At 41.9% G+C, this 12303-nt stretch overlaps 1 protein-coding gene across 2 annotated transcripts in view; it reads left to right on the top strand.

Annotated features, from left to right (window-relative positions):
• The window catches only part of RPGRIP1 (RPGR interacting protein 1), a 67377-nt gene that overhangs the window by 36966 nt on the left and 18108 nt on the right, over positions 1-12303 (top strand). The window contains exons 13-21 of one of the 2 annotated variants that reach the window (XM_045526660.1): positions 2119-2264; positions 4163-4323; positions 4795-4938; positions 5383-5533; positions 7590-8042; positions 8205-8356; positions 9091-9433; positions 10630-10814; positions 11459-11662. In XM_045526660.1, the coding sequence (XP_045382616.1) occupies positions 2119-2264; positions 4163-4323; positions 4795-4938; positions 5383-5533; positions 7590-8042; positions 8205-8356; positions 9091-9433; positions 10630-10814; positions 11459-11662 (1939 nt within the window). Of the gene's footprint in view, positions 1-2118; positions 2265-4162; positions 4324-4794; positions 4939-5382; positions 5534-7015; positions 8043-8204; positions 8357-9090; positions 9434-10629; positions 10815-11458; positions 11663-12303 lie in introns of those variants that run through there. The other variant, XM_045526669.1, reaches the window with a different exon arrangement.

The following is a 12303-nucleotide window of genomic DNA, read 5'->3' as shown; positions in this document are numbered from 1 at the left end:
TGGAAGGCCAAGGCGGGAGGATTGCTCAAGGTCAAGAGTTCAAGACCAGCCTGAACACGAGCAAGACCCTGTCTCTACTAAAAATAGAAAGAAATTAGCTGGACAACTAAAAATATGTATAGAAAAAATTAGCTGGGCATGGTGGCACATGCCTGTAGTCCCAGCTACTTGGGAGGCTGAGGCAGAAGGATTGCTTGAGCCCGGGAGTTTGAGGTTGCTGTGAGCTAGGCTGACACCACAGCACTCTAGCCTGGGCAGCAGAGTGAGACTGTGTCTCAAAAAAAAAAAAAAAAAAAGAAAAGAAAAAGAAAATGAGATAGGCACATTGTTAAAAGAAAAAACAAGTTGTAAAAGAATATGTTAATTCTACCTGGTTTATGTTATGTGTGTTTATGGATCCACAAACTTTTGATGAGATAAGAGCATTAGAGTAGGGCAAAGGGGCACCTTCCCTTTTATTCTGTATACTAATATATTATTCTTATTTTTCACAATAAGCATATATCATGTATTAATTTTTTAATTAAAAATACCCAGAAGTTTTTAAACATTAAAAGTGCCTTCTGACCTAGTTAAAGGGGGCTGCAGTTAGATTGGGGGTTTCTTATGGGAGTATTCTGAGAAAAACAGATGTTCTTCAACTCAGTGAAATGAAATAGTGTGGGGATTATCCACTTTGAAGACCATCTATGACAGACTTTACTATTGGCCTCTTCCTTTCATCACTCGAAATTTTACCTTCTTAAGTCATCGCTTGATGTATGGGCAGGAAGTGCAAAGAAATCTTAATACTAGCTTAACTAAGAAAGTTGTTTTTAGACTACATTTATTAAAATGATAAGTAGGAAAAGACATAAGCAGAAATAATTGTTTAATTATCAGTTTTGTTGGGCGTGGTGGCTCATGCCTGTAATCCTAGTGCTCTGGGAGGCAGAGGTGGGAGGATTGCTTGAGCTTGGGAACTTGAGACCAGCCCAGCCTGAGCAAGAGCAAGACCTCATCTCTACAAAAAAAAAGATAGAAAAACTAGTCAGGCCGGGCGCGGTGGCTCACGCCTGTAATCCTAGCTCTGGGAGGCCGAGGCGGGTGGATCGCTCGAGGTCAGGAGTTCGAGACCAGCCTGAGCAAGAGTGAGACCCCGTCTCTACTAAAAATAGAAAGAAATTATCTGGCCAACTAAAAATATATATACAAAAAAATTAGCCGGGCATGGTGGCGCATGCCTGTAGTCCCAGCTACTCGGGAGGCTGAGGCAGTAGGATCGCTTAAGCCCAGGAGTTTGAGGTTGCTGTGAGCTAGGCTGATGCCACGGCACTCACTCTAGCCCGGGTAACAAAGTGAGACTCTGTCTCAAAAAAAAAAAAAAAAAAAAAAAGAAAAACTAGTCAGGCATGGTCGTACATGCCTGTAGTCCCAGCTACTCTGTAGGCTGAGGCAGGAGGACTATTGAGCCCAGGAGTTTGAGGCTGCAGTGAGCTACAGTGACTCCAGTACACTCTACCCGGGGTGACAGAGTGAGACTCTGTCTCCAAAAAAAAAAAAAAATCAGTGTCATGTCATTTTTGTAAATGGTCAAGAGCTGGCCATATGTATTTTATGTTCAAAATGGGTCTGCCCTGACAGCTAGATAAAATGGGGTGGAGGATACAGCTGTTGAAAAGTTTAATTCCTGCCCTTCAGTATAGTAATTTATAATCTAGTTCAAAGGCAAGCATTCTCTAAACTAGCCACTGGTGAAGGTAGATGGAGGAATGGGTGAGAAAAAGGAAGATTTTGTTCTCCCTTTCTAATCCAGCAGGCCTGAGAATATCTTGGTACACAGTTCCCTGCCTAAGAAAGCCATCATGCTGGAAAAGTTCCTTGGGAAATGGATGACTTTGGGTGTTTGCTCAGTGAGATACTTGAGACCTAAACAGAAGTGATACTGAGCAACTCCTTAGTGGGACCCAAAAGTTCCAAGGCAGTTGGTAAATGACAGTTACAAATAAAGAAGGGTCATAAAAAACATGTAGGGGAATGAATGATGAACTAGGCCCAGGAGATGCTGAAACTTTGTAATAAAGACATCATATCACATACCTTCGAGCATCTACCTGACAACTTGCCTTCCATTTTCAGCATGCTGGACAGCAGTAATCAGCCTCATTGGAACAGCGAGCTGATAGGAGAACAGCTACAGCAGCAAGTCTCTCAGTTGCAGGATCGGCTGGATGCTGAGCTGGAAGAGAAGAAAAAAGTCTTACTTGAGCTGTCTAGAGAGAAAGGTAGGTCTGGCCTTGAAGAGCTCTCTCAAATGTCCTCTACATCTGGTTTGGGAGAAGGGAACTTGGGCCATCTTTTCTCCAATGCTCTTACTTGATCCTGTTCTTTTGTGGGTCATAGATAACTAGAATAATAACACTGGCAGTTAGATCAGATTTATAATCAGGGGCTGGGCATGGTGGCTCATGTCTGTAATCCTAAATCCTAGCACTGTGGGAAGTGGAGGCAGGAGGATCACTCAAGCCCAGGAGTTTGAGACCAGCCTGGGCAATATAGTGAGACCCCATCTTTACAAAAAATTTAAAACTTTAGCCAGACGTGGTGGTGTGTGCCTATAGTCCCAGCTACTTGGGAGGCTGAGACAAGAGGATCACTTGAGCCCAGGAGTTTGAGGTTGCAGACAGCTATTATGATACCACTGCACTCTAGCCAGGGTAGCAGAGCAAGATCCTGTCTCAAAAAAGTAATAAATAAATTAGATTTACAATCAGGCAAGCATGACACCTACCTATCTCGCATGTATACTTTTTCTTATATAATGTCTTTCCATTTGGGAGGATGCCAGTTTTTAATTTATTTTGTTTTTAAACATTCATTTTATTTATTGAATGAATAAATGAATTTCTCTGCCTTTTATCATTCTTATCAATCATTTTAGAGGTGAGTGGGAGCCATTTTTTTTAAGCCTTTGATACCTGAAGTTGAGAAGCAAATTACTACTCTCGATTACCACTACCATTTTACCCTCTGTCTCAACTCTGATTACAGGAGATAGTTATTTGGAAGATTTAAAAATACTGTCAAAAAGACCTTCATCTTTGGACCTTAACATTTAGTCTTACCAAACTCATATCTCATCAGATTCTTATATTCAAATAAGAGACTGAAGGAAAAGAAATATAACTTCAAGAAAAGTAGAGACAGGAACGAGACCGGGCATGGTGGCTCATGCCTGTAATCCTAGCACTCTGGGAGGCCGAGGCGGGAGGATTGCTCGAGCTCAGGAGTTCGAGACCAGCTTGAGCAAGAGCGAGACCCCATCTCTACTATAAATAGAAAGAAATTAGCCAAACAACTAAAAATAGAAAAAATTAGCTGGGCATGGTGGCATGTGCCTGTAGTCCCAGCTACCTGGGAGGCTGAGGCAGGAGGATTGTTTGAGCCCAGGAGTTTGAGGTTGCTGTGAGCTAGGCTAATGCCATGGCACTCTAGCCCAGGCAAGAGAGTGAGACTCCGTCTCAAAAAAAAAAAAAAAAAAAAAGAAGCTGGACCATAATAGGATAAAGCTTAGGAGCACATGCCAAGGACCCTGTAGTATATGTATGAAGTACAAGTGAAGTCTGGTAAAGACCTTAAGGACAATCTAATTGAACTCCTTGTTTAATGCATGATGATGAAGTGATCTGTGCTCTAAACACTGATCACCTTCCTTCCCTGAAAAACACACACAGAGAAATGCCCATCCTCCCTCTAGGTCTGAGTGGGTATGGAGGTGGGTACCACAGAGAACCAATAGCTTAGAAGTCAGAATGGAGTAGTGTGGGGTTGGTGAGATACTGGTTTGGATGGTGCTGTCAAAAAGTTGGGAGTGCTCTAGTCAGTCAAGTGACTCTGTTTCTGTTTGTGTGCTGTTGTTTTTGTTGTTGTTGTTCCCCCTTCCACTCTACAGTTCTGCAGGTGTTTTTTTTGTTTTGTTCTTGGAGTGCAAGTGTCACCTCAGTTTACTGGATCAATAACCTAGAGGTCCTTTGTAGAAATAAGAGAGAATTGCTTCTCTAAGGACAAATTTATACAAATAAATGAAACATTAGTGGGAAAATTTAATTAACACATGATTCAACTCTGACCATGTTTATTAATAACTACAGAGTTTCAACTTTCCGGATTATATTTTCCCCAGCCCAAAACAAGGATCTGAAGCTTGAAGTCACCAACATGCTTCAGAAGCATAAAGAGGAAGTAGAGCTCCTCCAAAAAACAGCCATGATTTCCCAAAATCCTGACAGCCAATCTGAACCAGCTGCTCACCCAACTGTATTCCAAGAGACCACTCAGATAGAGGTAAGAGCCTTTTTAAACAAACTCATCCACTCTGCAGAGGGTTCTCTGGCAAATATCTCTAGGAGAGATGAAGAGATTAGAAAACTAACTGAATAATATTTTGTCCTGATTGAGGACAATATTTGAAAGGGTATGAAAAGTCTGAGAGTAGAGAGAGCTTCAGGAGCTCTACCCATTTATTCCCACTCTTTATAGCTCATAAAATTTAGAATCTTTTTCAGATGGGGACTTGCAATGATCTGCTGAAGAGCAAATAGACATTAGAGGCTGTATAACCTCCCTTCACTGCTGCTACTGAGCATGAGGACTAGGGAAGAGAGTGCTTGTGAAGTAATGCAGGTCCTCTTTTACATTTTGGAGTAAATTCTGCTGCTAGCATTTTACTACTACCAACAACTACTTTATGAAGAATAGTTATTACTGTACCTGTCATATTTATGCTCCCCTTTACCAGTGCTTTTCCCTCTACAGCCCAGTGAACCAAAAAACCAAGAAGAAAAGAAACTGTCCCGGATGTTAAGTGAGTTGCAAGTATTACATGCAGAGACCACACTGGAACTAGAAAAGACCAGAGACATGCTTATTCTGCAGCGCAAAATCAACGTGTGTTATCAGGTGCAAGAAAAGATTATACAGGAAGGGAATAGATAAGTAGACACATGGGAACCACTCAGGAGACTGGGAATGAAGCAAGACTTGAGTTTCCAAGGCTGATGCCAGGTGATATGCTGTCCTGTGCAAACACAGAATATGCTGTCCTTTGAAGAACACATGCCCATGGCACATTGGCACTAGAAGCCAATAAAAAGCTAATGAAAATGGCCAGTGTGAAGCTTCTGGGTTCAAATTTTTCCAGTCCTAGGAAAAGGCTACCCTATAGCACAAATAACACAACTAGTCCCAGAGGGATCTGTGAGGAAGCCAAGCCTTTTTCTAGTAGATGAACTTGCCCTAAGGAGATAGCAGAGTCATCTTTACCCAGGAAGTGCCACCTTTTTATCTGAGCTCTTTGGTTCTAGGCTACTAAGATGGAAAAGTTCAGACATTATTTTCTTTCAGGAGGAACTGGAGGCCATGATGACAAAAGCTGATAATGAAAATAGAGATCACAAAGAAAAACTGACTAGGTTGAGTCAACTCCTAGACCTCAAGAACAACCGTATCAAGCAGTTGGAAGGTATTTTAAGAAGCCATGGCCTCCCAACATCTGGCAAGTCTTAGTAACTTAGTACTTTGTTCTCCTCATCTTGGGACCCTTCACACAGCCAACACCTATGTTCCGCTCTGTGTACATGTCTGGAAGGCTGCCTCTTACGCCTTGTGACTCATCCCTCTTGTTCTTTACCCTGTCATCTTTGTTGTTTTAATACATGTTAGCAACTTCTTTCCCTCCATCATGTCAGTATATTTCTCTGATTTCTCTGGAGAGTTTCAACGGGGCCGAGAAATTGCTTGCAGGGGGTTGATAACTATTTTGAGAATGAGAGTATCACTGTTGGCCCTCAGGGTGATATAACACACTTGTGCGTTCTCTCTCTCTCTCTCTCTCTCTCTCTCTCTCTCTCTCTCTCCCCCTGTTTCCTCAAAGCTGTTTTGTCAGGTAATAGAGCTTTATCACTCATCTACCATTATCCTTTTCTGTGATTTCTCTCTAAAAGTCTCTAACATCTTTGTTACAATTTCAGGATGTCCACAGTGACAGAACACCTGTCTGGACACTTAATGCAAGTTTCATATTGTGGTACTTCCTGTATTTAGAACAGTCATTGGTGACCAGGGTGTGTTCTCAGCCTTGTATGTTAAGAAACTTGGTTTTGTTATACCTAGTGGTGAGATATCTAACTCACACTAACCAAATTCACCAGAAACTTATATTTAAACCTAAATGTTCATTTGTTATTTTATGATAATAGCTATTCCATTGCTGCCATTAGAATATTTGGAACCACTGTTCAGGGCAGCTCTCTCTATGGCAAGCAGAATCAGTAGGCAGGTTTCTTAGTGAGCAAGGAAATAGAATTAAAGGAGATAAGTCTTTCTGGGACATGGTTTACCTATACCAGGATGAATCTGATGAAAGGTAACTGCCATATAACAAAGAAAATCCTCCCTTGGATTGACATTCTCATGTCCTTCTCCTTGGACAGTGCAGGATAAATACCCTTACATACTTCTGAATATTTAATTTCCTTAACTTGCAGTTCTTTGATCCTTGGTAAGGCTAAAGAGTTTTTCCTATGTTTACCAGTTACTTGTATTATTTCTTTTGAGAATTATCTGTTCCTCTTCTTTGCCCATTTCTTAATAGTATCTTATTGATTTGTAGAAGTTGTTTATATGCTAAGACTATTAACCCTGTATCATATAAAATGTTAAATATATTATATTTAATTATATTAATCTTATCAATAAGAAACTATTGGTTAATCTGTATATTCCATTGTGGATGTTTTTGGACATGAAGACATTCTGATGTATCCAGAAAATCTTATCCTACTGCTTTAACTCTTAAAATGGGACCTTCACCATCAACACACTGTGATGACTCAAATACTGTCAAATTTGGAGCAGACTATATATCAAAGTCTGATTGGTTGAACATGAGAGGTAATGCCTAGATTCAGTAGACTGTCTACATGTCTCGGCATCCCACTGCCAGTATTTTCAACCTCTTTCCAGTAAGTCTCCTCTCCCACTTTTTACTCCACTACTCTTTGATTTAGAGTGGATTTTTTGCCTTCTTATGATGAAATCAAATTCTGAACAGAATGAAAACTCTTGTGACTTATTTTGCTGGAGAAGGGGAAGTATTTCTTGGTGGGGCCCAATATAATATTATAGACACTATATCTGTAACTTGCTATTCTTTCCATGGCCAATATACCACACTTTTAGAAATATTCAAACTGTATTTTTCTAGTGTTTCTCTTATGGAATTACCAACTAATTTGTAGGATCATGATGTAATCCAAAACAATGTCATCTATGTCACAAAATGTGCCCCCGGTATTTTCATGGGCTTAGTGTTTACTTTCCAATCACTTATTTTGTACCTTCTCTGTAAAGCAGACATTGGCTTATTTGGCCATCGGAATTCAAAGTTACTGCTTGTCATTGTATTGCTTTTCCTTTTTAGTTACATGGTTTCTTGAAATAATCACGACTTGGACTTCCACTATATTTTTATTCTCCTTTGTGCACCCTCCTCTACTCTAAAGAAGAGCTCTCTACCCTTTAATGGATAGGCAGTTTTCTTTCCCCTCTAGAACAGCTCCAAGATGTTGCTTATGGCACCCGACAGTTGTCATTGTGTCTGGAAACACTGCCAGCTCATGGAGATGAGGATGAAGTGGACATTTCTCTGCTGCATCAGAGCGAGAATCTTTTTGAACTCCACATCCACCAGGCCTTCCTGACATCTGCTGCCTTGGCTCAGGCTGGAGATACACAACCTACCACTTTCTGCACCTATTCTTTCTATGATTTTGAAACCCATTGTACCCCACTATCTGTGGGACCACAGCCCCTCTATGACTTCACCTCCCAGTATGTGGTGGAGATAGATTCTCTTTTCTTACACTACCTTCAAGGGGCTTCAGCCCGGCTTGATCTACACCAGGCTGTGGCCAGTGAGCACAACACCCTTGCAGCTGGATGGATTTGCTTTGACAGGGTGCTAGAGACTGTGGAGAAAGTCCATGGCTCAGCTACACTTACTGGTAAGTGCTGTTGCCTTCCTACAGCTCCTAGGACCAATGCAGAATTTCCCAAAGTCTATAGTTGCTCTGCTGGTGATTTCCCATGTTCTTCCTCTGCCTTTATTCTTGATCCTTGCCACATCATCTGTATTATCCATGCTTTTCATACTTTCTGCTACCCAGGAGTTGGTGGAGAAGAATTTGGGATGCTAGAGTACTGGATGAGGCTGCGTTTCCCCATAAGACCCAGCCTACAGGCATGCAATAAACGAAAGAAAGCCCAGGTCTACCTGTCAGCCAATGTGCTTGGAGCCTGGGAGGCCCAGGAGGATGAGGTGAGAAAAAGGATGTGCCCATGCATCTCAAAGGAGCCTCAGCCAAACAGCTCAGTCTTTCACTCTCAATAAGTATTTTCTTTTTTAGAAACAGGGTCTCACTCTGTCACTCAGGCTAGAGGGCAGTGGCACGATCATAGCTCACTATAGCCTCTAACTCTGGGGCTCAAGAGATTCTCCCACTTCAGCCTTCCCAGTAGCTGAGACTACAGGTGCATGCCACCATGCCTGGCTAATTTTTAACTTTTTTGTAGAGATAGGGTCTGGCTATGTTGCCCAGGCTGGTCTTGAACTCCTGGGCTCAAGCAATCCTTCTGCCTTGGCCTCCCAACGTGCTGGGATTACAGGTGTGAGCCACCATGCCCAGCCTCAACAAGTATTTGCTGAATGTGAATGAAAGAGAAAAACTGTCAGACCACAGATGGTCCATATTATTTCCTTGGTCAAGCTTGAGTTAGAAATGAAATCATACTCTTGGAGCTAGCTACCTCTCCTTGCTGTGAACAAAATAGATTCCTTGTGCCATTCTCTAAGATAAGGCCTGAGTGCTAGCATCTCCCTCAAATAACTGCCAGACCCAATTTGCAGGCAGGTGAAGGTCATTAGGTTTCTCTGTGATCCAGTCAGGATAGCTGTTCTTTAGATCATAGTTCTTCCTCACCAAGGGTGCTGGGCTTCACCTACAACACTCTTAGGCTGCTCTTTTCCTCAATCCAAGATCAACATCTTTCCAGTCCAGATCAGAGACTTGGAAACCTCAGAATGAACTGCGGATTGAAATCACCATGTGCTGTGGCCTCCAGAGTCGATGGCTGGGAACTCAACCCAGTCCATATGCCATGTACCGCTTCTTCACCTTTTCTGACCATGACACTGCCATCATTCCAGCCAGTAACAATCCCTACTTTAGAGACCAGGCTCGATTCCCAGTGCTTGTGACCTCTGACTTGGATCAATATCTGAGGCGGGAGGCCCTATCTATATACGTTTTTGATGATGAAGACTCAGCGCCTGGCTCATACCTTGGTCAAGTCCAAGTGCCCTTGCTGTCTCTTGCACAAAACAACTCTATTAAAGGTGGGAGTTCAGGGTTATTACATCTTTGTACTCTCTGCTCAGTGTTGTCTCCCTGTCCTGATTCTACTTTTCTTTGATTACTTGCTTGCAACAGTCTCTCATAAAATCTGATGAAAGGACTTTAGAATATTGTCAAGAGTGACAAAGCAGAAGACTTAGAGCCTCACTCCTCATATAGAAACATTGGCTGCTTCTTTTCTGCAAGAAAAGCAAGATTCCTAAGTGGATAGACCCACCAACCTGAATTCTATACCTCTATCTCTGAACAAACTTATTCAAAGTCTGTAGTGCCATTTGTCTTTACTTAGGGCCTATTGTTTCTTCGTGAATGGCTAGATAGCTGATTACAAACTGAGATCTTAACAATCCCTCACAATTCTCTCACTTCTTTTAAACCTTAGATACAAGTCAGAGAGACTTGCATGCCAGACCATAACAAAGGCAAATTTCTTGGATTCCATCCCACTGCCCAAGTATGGAGCTGAGCTCCATACTATCTCACCTAACTTTCATATCCAGGGTTGCAGGGTGCAGTTGGGAGGGGTTTACTGTCTGGTTACAGTCCTGGCAGGATGAGGTAGAGGTATCCATGCTCTGATTAGGAAGTGTGAATAAGTACAACCAGTACCAACCATACTTAACAAGTTTCTGGATGCTCAGGGAAGTGTGTGGAGCCTCCCTCCTCCCAATACCACAATTGCTTAAAAAAAGGCTGATACTTCTGCTCACAACTCCTTTGTCAGACAGGGGAGGCAGTGTGAGCCATCTGTTAATCAGTGTTACAAATGAGAAGTCTGGCATTTGGAAAAAACCATTTTGCTTAAGTTTTCTTAGGACCACTTGAGTGTAGATGATGGGTTTTGGGTATGCCTAAGACATAGTAAACATTTGGTAATAGTAATAATAACGCAGTTTTGGTTATTGGCTGGATGACTGATGACAAGCAAGCTGTATTCCTCTCCGTACATCTTTTGACTGTCTCTTTCTGAAACCCGGAGATACTGATCTTCCTCTATTAATATTCTGACTATGCTGCTATTTTACATTACTTCTAAGTGTATCATTATCATGATTATTTGATAGATGTTAATTAATTACATGAAATAAAAAATGGGGGGAAATAGATAAGCTGCTGATAAATGCTCACTTGTCTATTTCGGGGGATCAGGTCTTATTAAAGTCTGTGCGTCTCTTAGGTGATTTTAGCCTCATTGACCCTGCGGGAAAACCTAATGGATCTATTGAAGTACAGCTGGATTGGAAGTCTCCCTACATACCCCCCGAGAGCATTCTGAAACCAGAAGCTCAGACTAAGGAGAATGACACTGAAGACAATTCAGAGATCTCATCTGATGAGGAAAAGTCTTCCTTTCCTCCAGAGGTAACTCTCCAGGACTCCCCAGGCAGTAGATCTCTGCCAATCCTATGGAGCAGATTTGAAGGAGACAGTATTGAAATTGGACTAAAAGAAATTCCTTCTGTGAATGTTATGTGTTCTGCAAACTTAATCTGTATCCCTCATAATGCCATGAGGGTATTGATAGAGAAAAACCCTGAGTTTTATTGTAGGAGAGAGAGAGAAATAGCATCTCTCAGCTCTAGGGCAGGAAAAAAATGAAGTCTAATGCCAGTTCATAAGTTCCTTTCTTTTTTATCTTTTTTTTTTTTTTCTGAGACAGAGTCTTGCCACATTGCCTGGGCTGGAGTGCTGTGGCATCAGCGTATCTCACTGCAGCCTCAAACTCCTGGGCTCAAGTGATCCTCCTGCCTCAGCCTCCCGAGTAGCTGGTACTACAGCTGTGCATCACCATGCCCAGCTAGTTTTTTCTATTTTTAGTAGAGACAGTCTTGCTTATGCTCAGGCTGGGCTTGAACTCCTGAGCTCAAGCAGTCCTCCTGCCTCGGCTTCCCAGAATGCTAGAATTATAGGCATGAGCCACCGTGCCCAGCCCATAAGTCCCTTCTTTGAGTATCAAGGTTGTTAAAATATCGTCTTGTAAGGCTGTCTCTGATCCTTCCATTCAGGACCAGATGGCATCTACTGAGATTCCCATTGAAGCTGGCCAGTATCAGACAAAGAGAAAACCTCCTAAGGTGGAAGAAAGAAAGGAAAAGGAACATCAGGTTGCAAGCTACTCAAGAAGAAAGCATGGGAAAAGAATAGGTGTTCAAGGAAAGAACAGAATGGAGTATCTTAGCCGTAACATCTTAAATGGAAATACATTACAAGTAAGATCTTAGAAACTTGAAGAACCAAAATATGGGTTGTAGTGTGCCCAAATGTATTATTCTTGAGGTAGAAGCAGAAGACACACAAGATAAGCAATAATCGTAGCTGTTTGTGGCTGGCATGTGTTTCTACAAACACAAGTAGTTTAATAAACCCCTGGGCTGCTCATTTCAGTGTAATTTAATTCAGCATATTATTTACTTTACAAATTTATGCTTAGAACTTTAATACCATATATGTGTGTGTGTGTGTGCATGTGTATGGTATTTATTTTTAAACAAGTACTAAATTTTAAAAATTAAAAAAGAAAAACAGGCCAGCCTTGATGGCTCACACCTGTAATCCTAGCATTTTGGGAGGCCAAGTTGGGAGAATTGGTTTAGGCCAGGAGTTTGAGACCAGCCTGAGTAAAACCGAGACCCTCATCTCTACAAAAAAATAGAAAAATTAGCTGGGTGTGGTGGCACATGTCTATAGTCCGAGCTACTCAAGAGGCTGAGACAGGAGGATCATTTGAGCCCAGGAGCTTGAGGTTGCAGTGAGCTATGATGATGCCACTGCACTCTAGCCTGGGCAAAAGAGCAAGACCTTGTCTCAGGGGGAAAAAAAGGCAGGGGGGGGAACCAAATACTGCATGTTC

This window comes from Lemur catta, chromosome 1 (genome assembly GCF_020740605.2).
Source record: "Lemur catta isolate mLemCat1 chromosome 1, mLemCat1.pri, whole genome shotgun sequence".
NCBI classification, from domain to species: Eukaryota; Metazoa; Chordata; class Mammalia; order Primates; family Lemuridae; genus Lemur; species Lemur catta.
Note: the sequence above shows the minus strand (reverse complement) of the source record. Positions and strands in the feature narration are given on the sequence as shown.